The following is a 12,241-nucleotide window of genomic DNA, read 5'->3' as shown; positions in this document are numbered from 1 at the left end:
CTCTCCGAACGCCCCACACCGGTCCTGATTGCGAATTCGGAGCTGAAGGCTGCTAGAAATTAGGACTCCTCTGCCTCCTGCGCGCCCCTCCGCCCGGCGGTTTGCTGGCGGCTCGCGCCCCGCGCGGCTCCAACGGAGGTCGTGGGCCGGCGGGCGCCCCGTCGGCCGCGGCTTCTTGCTCACACCCCGCCGGCGCGCATGAGGCCGCTGCCCCCGCCGCAGGCACCGGCGCGCCCCTCGCGGTGCCGGTGGTGATGCCATGCCCCGCCGCCACGCGGGAGGGGACGAGGGCGGCGCCGCCGGGCTCTGGGCGCAGAGCGGCGCGGCGGCGGCGGCGCGCGGGGGGCGCCCGGGCGGCGGCATGAAGGATGTGGAGTCGGGCCGGGGCGGGGTGCTGCTGAGCTCGGCGGCCGCCGGCGGCGACGGGCTGCTGCTGCTGGGCACCCGCGCGGCCGCGCTCGGCGGCGGCCGGAGGGAGAGCCGGCGGGGCAAGCAGGGGGCCCGGATGAGCCTGCTGGGGAAGCCGCTCTCCTACACCAGCGGCCAGAGCTGCCGGCGCAACGTCAAGTACCGGCGGCTGCAGAACTACCTGTACAACGTGCTGGAGAGACCCCGCGGCTGGGCGTTCGTCTACCACGCGTTCGTGTGAGTACCCGCGCCCCCGCGCGCCCTTCTGGGACCCCTGTGCCTGGGGCCCTGGCCCGGCGCGCGCGCACACACACACACCGCACACCACACACGCACACCACACACACCACACACAGACGCGCACACACATCACACACACACACATCGCACACCACACACGCACGCCACACACACCACACACAGCGCACGCACAGACGCGCACACACCAGACGCATAGCACACACACGCACACACACACCGCATACACAGACGCGCGCACACATACTCGCACACGCACACCACACACAGCACACACACCGCACGCACAGCACACACGCGCACACATACCACATACACGGACGCGCGCGCGCGCACGCGGTGGCTGTATTTCTCGGCACGTGTTTATGGTCTTCCCCCTGGAGCCCTCCACCTCGCTCAGCCCCACCTCTCCCACCCGTAGGCTGCACCTTCTCCCGACCGTACCCAGGGAGCTGCTCGGCAGCTTTAGCCACCAGAGGGAGAGCCGGGCAGACGCGGGACTCAGGCTGCGCGGATAATTGGGAGCGATTACGTTCCGAGACACGTCCACCTCAACCGAGGAGGGCGCCCGGGAGCTGAGAAAGGCTAAGGGAGGCGTGCGCTCGTGTGGAGCTGGGGAGCGTGTGTCGGGGCGGCTGGGAGGTGATGGCCCGGAGGACGCGTGGAGAGAGGAGAGACGGAGGGCCGGGTCCTCAGCCCTAGAGGCGGAGCCGGGGAGGCTGCTGCCGACTTGGTGGGGAGAGCCCGGAAACACGCCTCGCCACCACCTCAGCCGCCACTAACGGAAAATCTGTCAGCGCATGTGGCCCTTCCTGCTCAGAGGTGGCCCGGGGCTGGGCGAGGCGAGCGGGCCGGCGAGGTGGCGCCGGAGCCCGGGCGCGCCCAGCGCCGCAGCGGACGCCCTCCCCGGCCGGCGGTGGAGTCAGGGGGCGTTTGCGCGCGGAGTAGAGCGCGCGCTAAGGAAAACCTCGCCGTCCGCAGAGAATGCTTAATGAGAAAATGATGGGAAGCGAATGTTTATTTTTCTCTCAGGCGTTTGAAACCTTTCAGTGGCTTTAACGTTTACCACTTTCCCCACCACATCCCTTCATTCACTCTCCTGTGAGTTAGGTTCCTCTGGGCATTTTAAGGTGGTTTTTATGCCGTTACACCCTAACTCTTTTTTTTTTTCCTCTTCTTTTTCTCCTCTCTTTCGAGTTCTTTTTTTCTGCTGCTTTGTGGTAAGACGAAGTATAAAGATGTCAGCCTTAGGAGACCTGTAGAGAGAGATGCAGGCACTCACTGATACCTTCCTTGTTTCCTAGTAAAATGGGTTTTGAACACATGAACTAGATTTTTTTTTAGAAATGAGGCGTGTCACCCAAACGTAGCTCCCACCTGGGACGGAGGATTGGCGTCAACACCAGAAACGTTTTTGAAATAACACGGAAGAAGGGGCTGGTCGTGTAAATAGGTGAACCTGGAATCTGACCACGGAGGGGTCAGGAAATTGGTGGAGCCCACAATCTGCGGGGCTCTGGTGTCTGGAGAATTTGACAGTCCCAGATTGTTGTGAACGTGCAGCAGTCGGTAGAATATTCCAGCCAATCTCCCCCTTACAGTGTACACAAGGAGAACGTTGTGTAGCATCATCGTTACATCAAACGTCGTAGTTTTATTATTCACTTATGTAAGATTTGCATTGATTTGGATGTGGCTACTGTGATAAATGATAGACTTAGAGAAACTCTGCTGATGCTTTTCATGTTCATCCTCTCTGAGTTGATATTTAATTAATCCTATTACCTAATGAGCCTGATAAATTATTTTGACCTGTAAGGATCTACTAATACATTTGATGATAATGATCTGTGCTCAGTTTGGCAGCAAAGTCTACACAGTATGGAAAATGATTTTTTTGCTGGAGTTTGCTCCTGATGTTCATAACTTTGAATTTACAATGTGCTGCCCTTTGCCACCTATGGTTTTTGGTAAATTACGGGTTGTACATTCAGAGAGTTAGGGACGGCCTCGGTGATGCTCATGCTTGTGCCTCTGAGTGCCCTAGAACGTGGAGAGGACTTCTTGTAATGCAACATTTTCTTTTCAGTATGTTCGTGTTTAATAGGCTTTTATGGCCTTAGAGAATTTTTAAATTTTGACAAATGATTTTTCAAGAGGTTCAAGTTTGGACAATTCTCTACTCACCAGGCTTTTTCAGTCTGTCAATGTCTTTAGTGATAGATAAGGAATAAATTGTGTGCTTGTCAATATGACGTGCTGATGTGAAGTTTTGTTTACACGTTTCTGGAGTCTGGAGCCATGGTGCTTGAGCAGTTAGGCGGGGTCTAGATCTCCATTAGCACAAAGAGGGGATGACAGTGTTATGTTCTGAGGCTTCTGCACCACCGCCCACCCTGAGGGACAGGCAGTCTTTGCAATTGCTGCTTATGAGTTTAAATGAGCTTTAGAATAGCTGGACTTTACACATTAAATTAACAAAGGAAATTCACTGTAAGTCTAACCAGACCATTAATAATAAAGGAAATTATAAGAAAACAATTTCTGAAGCAGTATAACTAACCAATTCCCTGCCAGCCCGAGAATCCCCAAATCTTACTTTAATAACAGTTTTTGTAGCACATTAAGGTTCTTGCCAAGAACAAGTGCGCTGTGATTAATGAGGCACTTCAGGAAAGGATTTACGTGGCTGACCCGTGTTTTCACTGCCAAGAACAAGAAAAGTATAGTACGTTTAAAGTTATGTTTCAGGTAAAGAAAAATTTCCGTTAAATATGCAAAATAATTATTATATTGGTATTCTGATGGTGTGAATCGTGGTTTCAAGTGTCTATATCCTAGCCTACTGATGAGATGGCTGGCGAGAACAAGAGATGGCCTATTCAGATAGTTTCTTCCCATCTTTACAAATTAGTGGAGACCAGAAGAGTGTTCCCTTCCTGTTCTTCAGAATTTACCAGACAGCTGTGTTCCCTGTTTCTTGTCTTCAGCTGTTCTTCTGTGTAATAGACAAGCTAGTCAAATATGAGGTAACATTTTTTTGAATGTTGTTTGTCCATTTTTAATTTCTCCTCTCTTTAGGAAAAGTTTGAAGAATGGTGGTGGTAAAGGAACATGTGATGGGGATCTGTATATAAATTTGCATTGATGCAGCAACTGTGGTTCTGAGAAATGGCACAGGAAGCAGTGAGACGGACACGTGTAACTCCTCACTTTGTCCAGTGAATCTTTACCTGGTGTAATGCCATGGATTGGAACTTATAGATATTTTAAACTAGAAGAAATAGTCCTATCAACCAAGCTAGGAACCTGGAAGTCATCCTCGACTGCTTCATTTTTTGCATAGTTACTCCGTCTCGCCATCCAAAAGACCATTAAATTCTGTGTGTCCACTTTATAAATACTTTTCAGATCTATTCTCTCCTTTGCTGCTACCACTATCCCTCTCTGTTTCTCAGCATCTTTCCACTGGATTATTCGTAATGTTCTCCTGCTGAATCATCAGCTTCTGTTCTTAGCCTTCCTGCTCTCTACTCTGACACCATGGTGTTTTTCCTAAAATGCGAATATATCAGATTATCCTCTTGCCTATAATCTTTCTATGACACTTCACCATCTACTCATTCATTCATTCATCTATCTGCAGACATTTGAGTGTCCACATGTGGTAATTCCCAAAATAATAAGGCAAAGGCCCCCACTCTGAAGAAGGGAAGGGACTCCAGCAGGGGGTGACCAAGTGTGGAGCAATGCTGTTCTAGAGGTTAAGTACAAAGTCGTGTGGGAAGAGAGACAGAGGCAGGGATGAGGGCAGAAAGGTCGGCACAGGCTTCAAAGGGGAAGTGAGGCATGAGCTGAGTTTTGACAAATGAGTAGTTAATTTTCACGTGGAAAAGCAAGGAGGAACGAGCCATCTTGACAGAGAAAAAAGCTTAGGCAAAGGTATGGAATTGTGAGTCAACAGTCATTCTAGGTGCTGTGAAGTATGTGCAGGATGAGAACGGAGGGCCTCCAGTGCCGGCCCTGGAGCTGTTCTTTATCCTGCAAGTAGCAGTGGTTGTTGAATGGCGATCATCAGAGGAACAATGTAATCAGATACGGATTTTGGAAAGATCTGTCTGTTATCGATTTGGTAAATGGATTGGAGGGTACAGCATGGACCAGTATGGCCTGTAATGAGATGCTGGCAGTTGCCCAATTTTTCTATTCGTTCTTGTATTCTTTTATCCATAAATTCATTCTAGGAATGTCTTTTGAGTATCTACTCTGTGCCGTGGACTGTTCTAGAAAGGTGAGAGATGATTACTAAGGAACTTAGGCAGCAACTTGGAGACAAGAAGGAGGAGTTTACTTGAGAAGTGTGAAGTAGGCAGAATTGGCAGATCATTTTCACCAGTCTGACATGTGGTGTGAGAAGTACGATCCTGACTTGGGTGAATTGGGGAACAGAAGTACCATTCACTAATATATGGGACAAGGGGTGAGGGGCACACTTTGGGGGCAATATAATGAGTTCAGATTTGGACTTGTTGAGTTTCAGATGTTTGTAAGACATTTAGGTGGAGATTGTAAGTGGTAAAAACACAATAGTGGGGGCCAGCCCAGTGGCATAGTGGTTAAGTTTGCGTGCTCTGCTTCAGTGGTCTGGGGTTCACAGTTTGGGATCCTGGGTAAGGACCTGTGCACTGCTTATCAAGCCATACTATGGCAGGCGTCCCACATATAAAATAGAGGAAGATGGGCACAGATGTTAGCCCAGGGCCAATCTTCCTCAGCAAAAAGATGAGGACTGGCAACCGATGTTAGCTCAGGGCTGATCTTCCTCACCAAAAAAAAAAAAAAAAAATAGTGAACCAGGCTCACTCAGTCTCTTTCCCTTGAGTCTTGGATTAGCAACCAGAGCCATTTCTGGCATGTAGAGAGCACTCAATGAAATATTTTTGAATGAATAAATGCATTTATAAATCTAGAGCTTAATCTAGATGTCTAGATTAGATATTTAGATTTGGAAGCCTCTAGCGGTTTCATGGTAGTTAATGAACAGAATGAGTGAGCTAGCCCGGAGATGCAGAGTGAGATGAGGACAGATGGAGGACAGAGTCTGGGAAACGCCAACATCCAGCAGTGGCTGGAAGACGGAGAGCCCGCAGAAGAACCTGGGGGAACACGACAGAGCAACCGAAAGGCCGTGGAAGGAGCCAGGAGACCTTATTCTCATAAAAGCAAAGGAAGGAAGACGTGTGCAGGAAGGCGGCTGTGGTCAGCCGTTCCAGTGCTGTGGAATGGACTAGAAGGGTTGGTCACTGGGTTGGTCATGACGGAGGTCACAGATGGCCTCTGCTGCAGCAGCTGCAGTGGCATGGTGAGGGTCATCACTGTGAGGTCAGTGGATGGAGGATGGTTAAGATTTGGGAAAGTGGAGACAGAAATGTGAGTTAACCCCCGATTCCTTGGAACAGCTCACAAGACCCTCTGTGACATGGTCTCCTCCCGCCTCTCTTGCCTGACCCCAGCCTTACTGAGCTGCTCCATCCTGTGGCCTGTGCCTTTGCTTATGGTGTTCTCTTGGATTCTTCCCACTCCTTGCACTCTAGATGTCCAACTCCTACTATTTCTTCAAAATACAATTCAAGTGTCGCTTCCTCTTGGACACATCTCCCCCTGCAAGAATAATTTACTGCCCTTTGTCTCAGATTCCATGGCACTTGGGAATGTCACTGTAACGGTGCTTGCCCCACTGTATTGTCATCGTGAGCTACTTGATCTGTCTTTCCTACAAGAGGATGAGCTTCCCTCACGGAAAATCCCCTCCTTATCTCTGAATCCCAAGCATTCAAGATGCCTTGTATCCAGCAAACCTTCAATAAATGCTTCCTTAATGATTAAGTAAATACTTTTCCTTGGATGCCTTCCTTAGAGGAGTTTCAGAGTGAACCAAAGCTGAAGGAACTACCAAGTCTTTTTCGTTTCTTAGAAGTAAGATAGTGATGATTCATTTAGAGGAGAAAGGAATGGGGCTAGAAGTAGAAGACTGTTGCTTTGTTTCCAACTTTCCCACTAATTAGCTTTGTGACTTGGAATAAGTCATTTCACCCTTTTGGGTCTCCAAATTGTTATCTGTGAAATGGGCACAACACTGTCTGTGATCCAGCCAAAATGGTGGAGGATACTGTGGATAGTCTAAAATACTATCATAAAGGGAAGGAGTATTTGTAATAAGAAGTGATCTGACCTTCTTATCATTTCCCTTTTTCATCTCTGAGCTGCAGGGCCACCTCCTAACTCCTGGTAAGGTCCATGTGCCGCGATAGCCAAAGTGGTCTTTTCAAAGAGTTAATAGAACACCTCGCTCCTCTGCTGGAGAAGGAATGGGTGTGTTGCCTGTTTCTACCCAACTCCGTGAAGGCGGGGCTCTCTGTCTTGTTCTCTGCTGTATCTCAGCACCCAGAACAGTGTCTACCACCCAGAAGACGCTCCGTGCATACAAACTGATTCACTTACCAAGACCCTGGATATCCAAAATATACGACTGGTTCCTGGTGGAAGATGGAGTTTTACACTATTGGCTACTCCCTGTGTCAGGACTCAGCTGGACCTGATGAATGACTTCATCATTTACATGTGTGTTCTACTCTGAATTAAGTCTCTGTCTATAGAAATTGATGTTTGCATTTTATTTTTGTTCTTGCCTTCCTTAAAAATCACTGATTTGTTTTAAAGGGAGGGAGGCCTTATTCAAGTTAAACTGCTTTATACCCTGCTAATATAGTAACATAAAGTGCTCCAGACAGCTTTCAAATCAATCTCTTTTCAGAAGTTTAAACAATTCCATAGTATTTGAGGATCATATTATGATTAGAAATGTTGAAAAGTGTTAAAATATTAGTCTTAGAAATATTATGGCCTAAACGAAATAAAACATAAGAAAAAAATATTTCAAAATGGAATGAAGTCTTGGTACAAGAAACACTGTAAACAAGGAAGATAGTCAGCAGCCTTGTGATAATTGCTTGCAAAGAAGTGGTGCCAGTTTTAATTTTTAATTGCAAATGGCTATTTTGGCAGATGAAGTGCTTTATCCCAGCCCAGTGGTGTGAAACTACTTGAAGCCACAGCTCACTGTTATGTTTAATGATTTGTAGATGTTTCCACTTTAATTTTCTTTTTTTTCAACCCTTTACAAGGATGCTATTTGAAGTTCTATTTGGTTGCAACTGGGAGACAGAATGGCCAAACAATTGCATTTTTTCATAATTTTTGAAATTCTTTGATGGGTCTCAGAGTTTCAGGTGATCTTTTGATCCTTTGTTATCAGTTTGTCTGAAAATGAGTTTCCTAAATGTTATTGAAGTCATCTATTTCTAAACTTAAAAATAGTTTGGACTTTTTCCATTTTATGTGTTAATATGTATGCATGTATATTCCATACACACACTATATCCTGTAGCAGAAAACTTGTTAGTGTAAATATTTACATTTACCTTATTTTTGCTCCTCAAAAAGTAAATAAGACATTTGAATAAAATACAGTTTAGAAGTAAAAAGAACCTTCAAGTTACTCTTGCCAATATGGAGGTTATATCATAATTTGGAAGATATTTAAGTTTAGGTATACATGAAAAGAGACACATTTCACAAACCCAGTCCTAGAGTTCACTGCTTCTGTTTGTAGAGCCTGTGAGGTGGTCTAGAATCTCTCTCCTTCCTCCATCAGTGGCAGGATGATCTTTTGTAATTATCATGTTATAATTTCTCTTTTCTTTTTTAATAGTCAATTCGGTTTAATATTTAATTAACAGCCATTATGTGTACCAGGTAATGTCTAGATGCTGGAGGTCCAAGAAAGGGAATGATGTGGACCTTGGCCTCAAGGAAATTTCATTGGGGAACGTGATTAGATTTGGATTCAGTGGTCAACTTTATTGATTTAATGACTCTGAGCAAGTTGCTTCCAATACCATCTGCTTAATCTGTAAAATAGGAATAATAATAGTAAATCAAAGTATTAGAATACTTTATAAATACATATATTATATATATAATCATACTTAGCATGGTGGCTGTTATTGAAGCTGGAGAGATTTATAAATAGAGATAACGTGGTGGAGGGATGTATTACTATGTTAAAGGTCCAGGATTTCGTCCTGTAGGTGACAGGCAGTCTGTGAGGTAGGTGGAGTTTAGGCAGGTAAATTTTCCAGTTTAGATTGATCACTATGCCGGCTCTATGAATGATGGCTTGAAGGGGACAAGCTGGAGGTAGGAGATCTGTTTTGAAACTGTTGTTCCAGCTTAGGCAAGAGATAATTAGAACTTGGACTGAGGCAATGGTAGTAAAAATGGAGAAAAAATAGGACAACAGTTGAAACGTATTAGTGAAGGAGTGAGTGTAGAAGATGGAGAAGAGGGACAGATTTGTCATTTCCAGATTCCTGGTTTGAGTGGTTGGCTGGACAGTGGGGCCGTTAACTGCCATCGAGAATACAGGTGAACACCAGGTGGAACGGAATGTGGTCGGTGATTAAATGAGTTTAGCTTTGGATGTGCTGAGCTCTCAGTGGCTGTGGGACTTCCAACCGCATGTGTCCAGCAGCTGTGGAAGATGATTTAAAGGACGTGAAAGTACAGAGGAGAGACCCACCAGGAGAGCATGTAAGGAGAGGACAGTAGCTCAAGGATGGGAACCTGGGGATTGCCAACACGTCAGGAATAAACAGTGGAAAAGGGGAATGAAGTGGAATAGACATCAAGGTGGAAGGAAGCACCAGATAGAAAATGTCAGGTGGTCATGGGACCAGGGATATCGAAAGGTTTTCAATGATGAAACTATGGAATGTAGTTTCTTGTCCATGTAGAGTCAACTATGAAATGTGGACAGTGGTTTAGTAACATGTGGACACAGGGGTGACCACTGGATCTGGCAGTGTGGGAGTCTTCAGTAATTTTGTACCTTCACCAATGTTCACCTTCAGTGAAGTGGTGAGGGCAGAAGCCAGCATGCTGTTAACCGAGAAATGAGTCAGAAGTGAAGAGAGGAAAAGGTGAATTAAGCCATATATTTGGTTCATGCAAGAATCTAAGAAGAGAGATTGGACAGTAGCCAGGAGGATATACAAGACCAAGGGGGAGAGCAAGAAAGGATAAGTTATAGAAAAGAAGATTATCACCAACAATAGTCATTTCAGTTGTTGATTATATGCTGGACATTGTTCTAAATGCTTTACACACATTAACTCTTTTAATCCTCGGAATAGCCCTAGGAGGTACTGCTGGTGCTGTCACCTCCCCTAACAGAGCAGAGCACTGAGGTAGGGAGAGGTCCCCTAACCTGCCCAAGGGCAGCACCGAGTTAGTGGCATGACAGGGCTTTGAGCCAAGGCAGGCTGGCTGGGAGCTCCCGCTCTTGGCCACCGTATCTTGACTGTGGATGGCACCTGTGGGCCCCGGCCCTCCTATCAGATGGGCAGCATAACTACAAAAACTGCTTTTGGGTCCTGTGTAGCTCTTAGCAATATAGTGTATGCACAATAAATATTTGCTGAAAGAAATGAATGATAGTTAAAATCCCAGATCACCCAGTATCAGAGAATTACGTATAATTTAGTAGTACTAGGAGTGTTTATTTCTCGGTCTTCACATTCTAACCAGCTCAAGTTCGCATTTCTCCGTAAAGTTCTCCTGAAGTCTCTGGCTTATTCCCTCACGTTCATTTACCTTTCCTGGCTTTTATCACGGGACCATGTATTTTAGCCCTAAGTCGTTCCTGTGTTGTCTTCTAATTGGATCCTTTATCTAATTCTTCACAAATATTTTGTGTCTAAAGAAAGCAAAGTACCTATTTTTGTATCTCCTATGGCATCAAGCCCAGATTTTTATTCTTTATTTATTTTTTGGTGAGGAAGATTCGCCCTGAGCTAACATCTGTGCCAATCCTCCTCTGTTTTATATGGGACGGCGTCACAGCATGGCTGACAAGTGGTGTAGGTCCGAGCCTAGGAGCGAACCTGCAAATCCCAGGCTGCTGAAGCGAGCTCGCCGAACCCAACCACTATCCCACAGGGCCAGCCCCTCATTCTTTATTTTTAACCAAAATTCACCTAGCTTATTGCTACCAGTGGGACTATTTGAATGTTATAACTTTTTTTTTCAAACAGGAATTTGCATAAGTTTAAATTGTGGAGCAACTTGTACTGAGGACCCAAATTGTAATAATAACTTCTTAATACCATTTCTTATGAACATTAAATTCCTAATTTCTTGGTATTTTATTGCAGAATAGCTAAGATTCATTAAAAAATAGCAACAATTGCTTCATTTAAGTTTCCTAGTGGCTGAATATACAAACATTTGCTCCAAACTGATTTTACAGGATTTTCTTTCTTTAAACCAATAAACAAACACTCTTATTTTCTTCACACTAGTGTAAATACATTCCATTTTCCCTCCATGCTGCCCTCCCTCCCTCCCATATGTGCATTTTTCCTGGACATTTCTTTCTTTCTGTCTCCCATTTGTCCCATCATTTCCCATCAGTTTAACTACCCCTAGTTTTTTCTTCCTCTCTGTGCCTCTGTCTTTCTGGAATGATATTTCTCCTCATTTTTTCTTACCATGTTGTATAATTTGATTTCTCTTCCTCTGAAAGCTGTCTGCTCTTAATCAAGAGATGCATTGACCCTGTAATTGCTTACAAGCCCCAGTGTGCGCTGCCTAAGTGGCCCAGGCTGCCTCCTTCACACACCACGCTACAGGGGTTTACAGAGGCCTCTAGAAAGATGGGGCATGGGCACAGGAAACCCTACTTTCTTGCAGTTGTTGTTAGCTCAGGTTTCTTAGAAAATAGGAGAGTGAAGCCTCAAAATTGCTCTGAGGTTTTCAAATGTCTATTATTTCTGAAATCTGGGAATACTCGGATTTTCAATGAATAATTTTTAAAAGGTCACTCTTTCCATTTTGGAAGTCAACTACTGTATATAGTTGAGAAATAAATTAGAAATTATTCTTATTCCAGATGGAATTATTATAGAAAAAGTCACATTAAAGAAGTCTAAATATGTTTGTAACATACAGTTAAATAGAAGTTAAATTAAAAATATTTATCACAGTTGTTTTAGGAGTTTCCTTAGTCAGTGAGCCAAGAAATAGATCTATAATTTGGCAGCAGAAAGTTCCAGTTTTCCTGTTTAATTGGGAGATGACAGCATTGACTCAAAATGTAGGTTGTTGTAGGAGCACATAGGAGATAGAAAACCGCCTGTATTTTTTTCCTGGTTGGAAATTTTCCCAGATCATAGGCCTTGTGTATGCCATCCCCAAACCTCTTAACGAACGGAATCTAAGTTCACGGCTCCCGTCTCTCCAAACCTGGTTTCTGTCACCTGAATGACCTAGAACTGGATGGAATTGAGAGTTTATCTTCTTCTCCCCATGTTTTGAGTCATTGGATATGTTTCTCATTCTGATTTGTGACTTTAGACATCATTCTTCAATGTTTATTCAATAACCTGACCTCATGCTCCGTGTAAGGCCGTGAGCTGGAACCACAGAGGCGGAACAGAAATAAAACACAGCCTCT

General features: G+C 45.2%; 1 protein-coding gene across 1 annotated transcript in view; it reads left to right on the top strand.

Annotated features, from left to right (window-relative positions):
- Window positions 1-252: 252 nt before the first annotated feature.
- Window positions 253-12,241, top strand: part of KCNQ5 (potassium voltage-gated channel subfamily Q member 5) — a 469,664-nt gene continuing 457,675 nt past the window's right edge. The window contains exon 1 of the mRNA XM_058554049.1: window positions 253-645. Within this exon, the coding sequence (XP_058410032.1) occupies window positions 260-645 (386 nt within the window). The 5' untranslated portion in view covers window positions 253-259. The remainder of the gene's footprint in view (window positions 646-12,241) is intronic.

Source organism: Diceros bicornis, chromosome 14 (genome assembly GCF_020826845.1).
Source record: "Diceros bicornis minor isolate mBicDic1 chromosome 14, mDicBic1.mat.cur, whole genome shotgun sequence".
NCBI lineage: Eukaryota > Metazoa > Chordata > Mammalia > Perissodactyla > Rhinocerotidae > Diceros > Diceros bicornis.
This window is presented reverse-complemented; position numbering and strand designations above follow the sequence as displayed.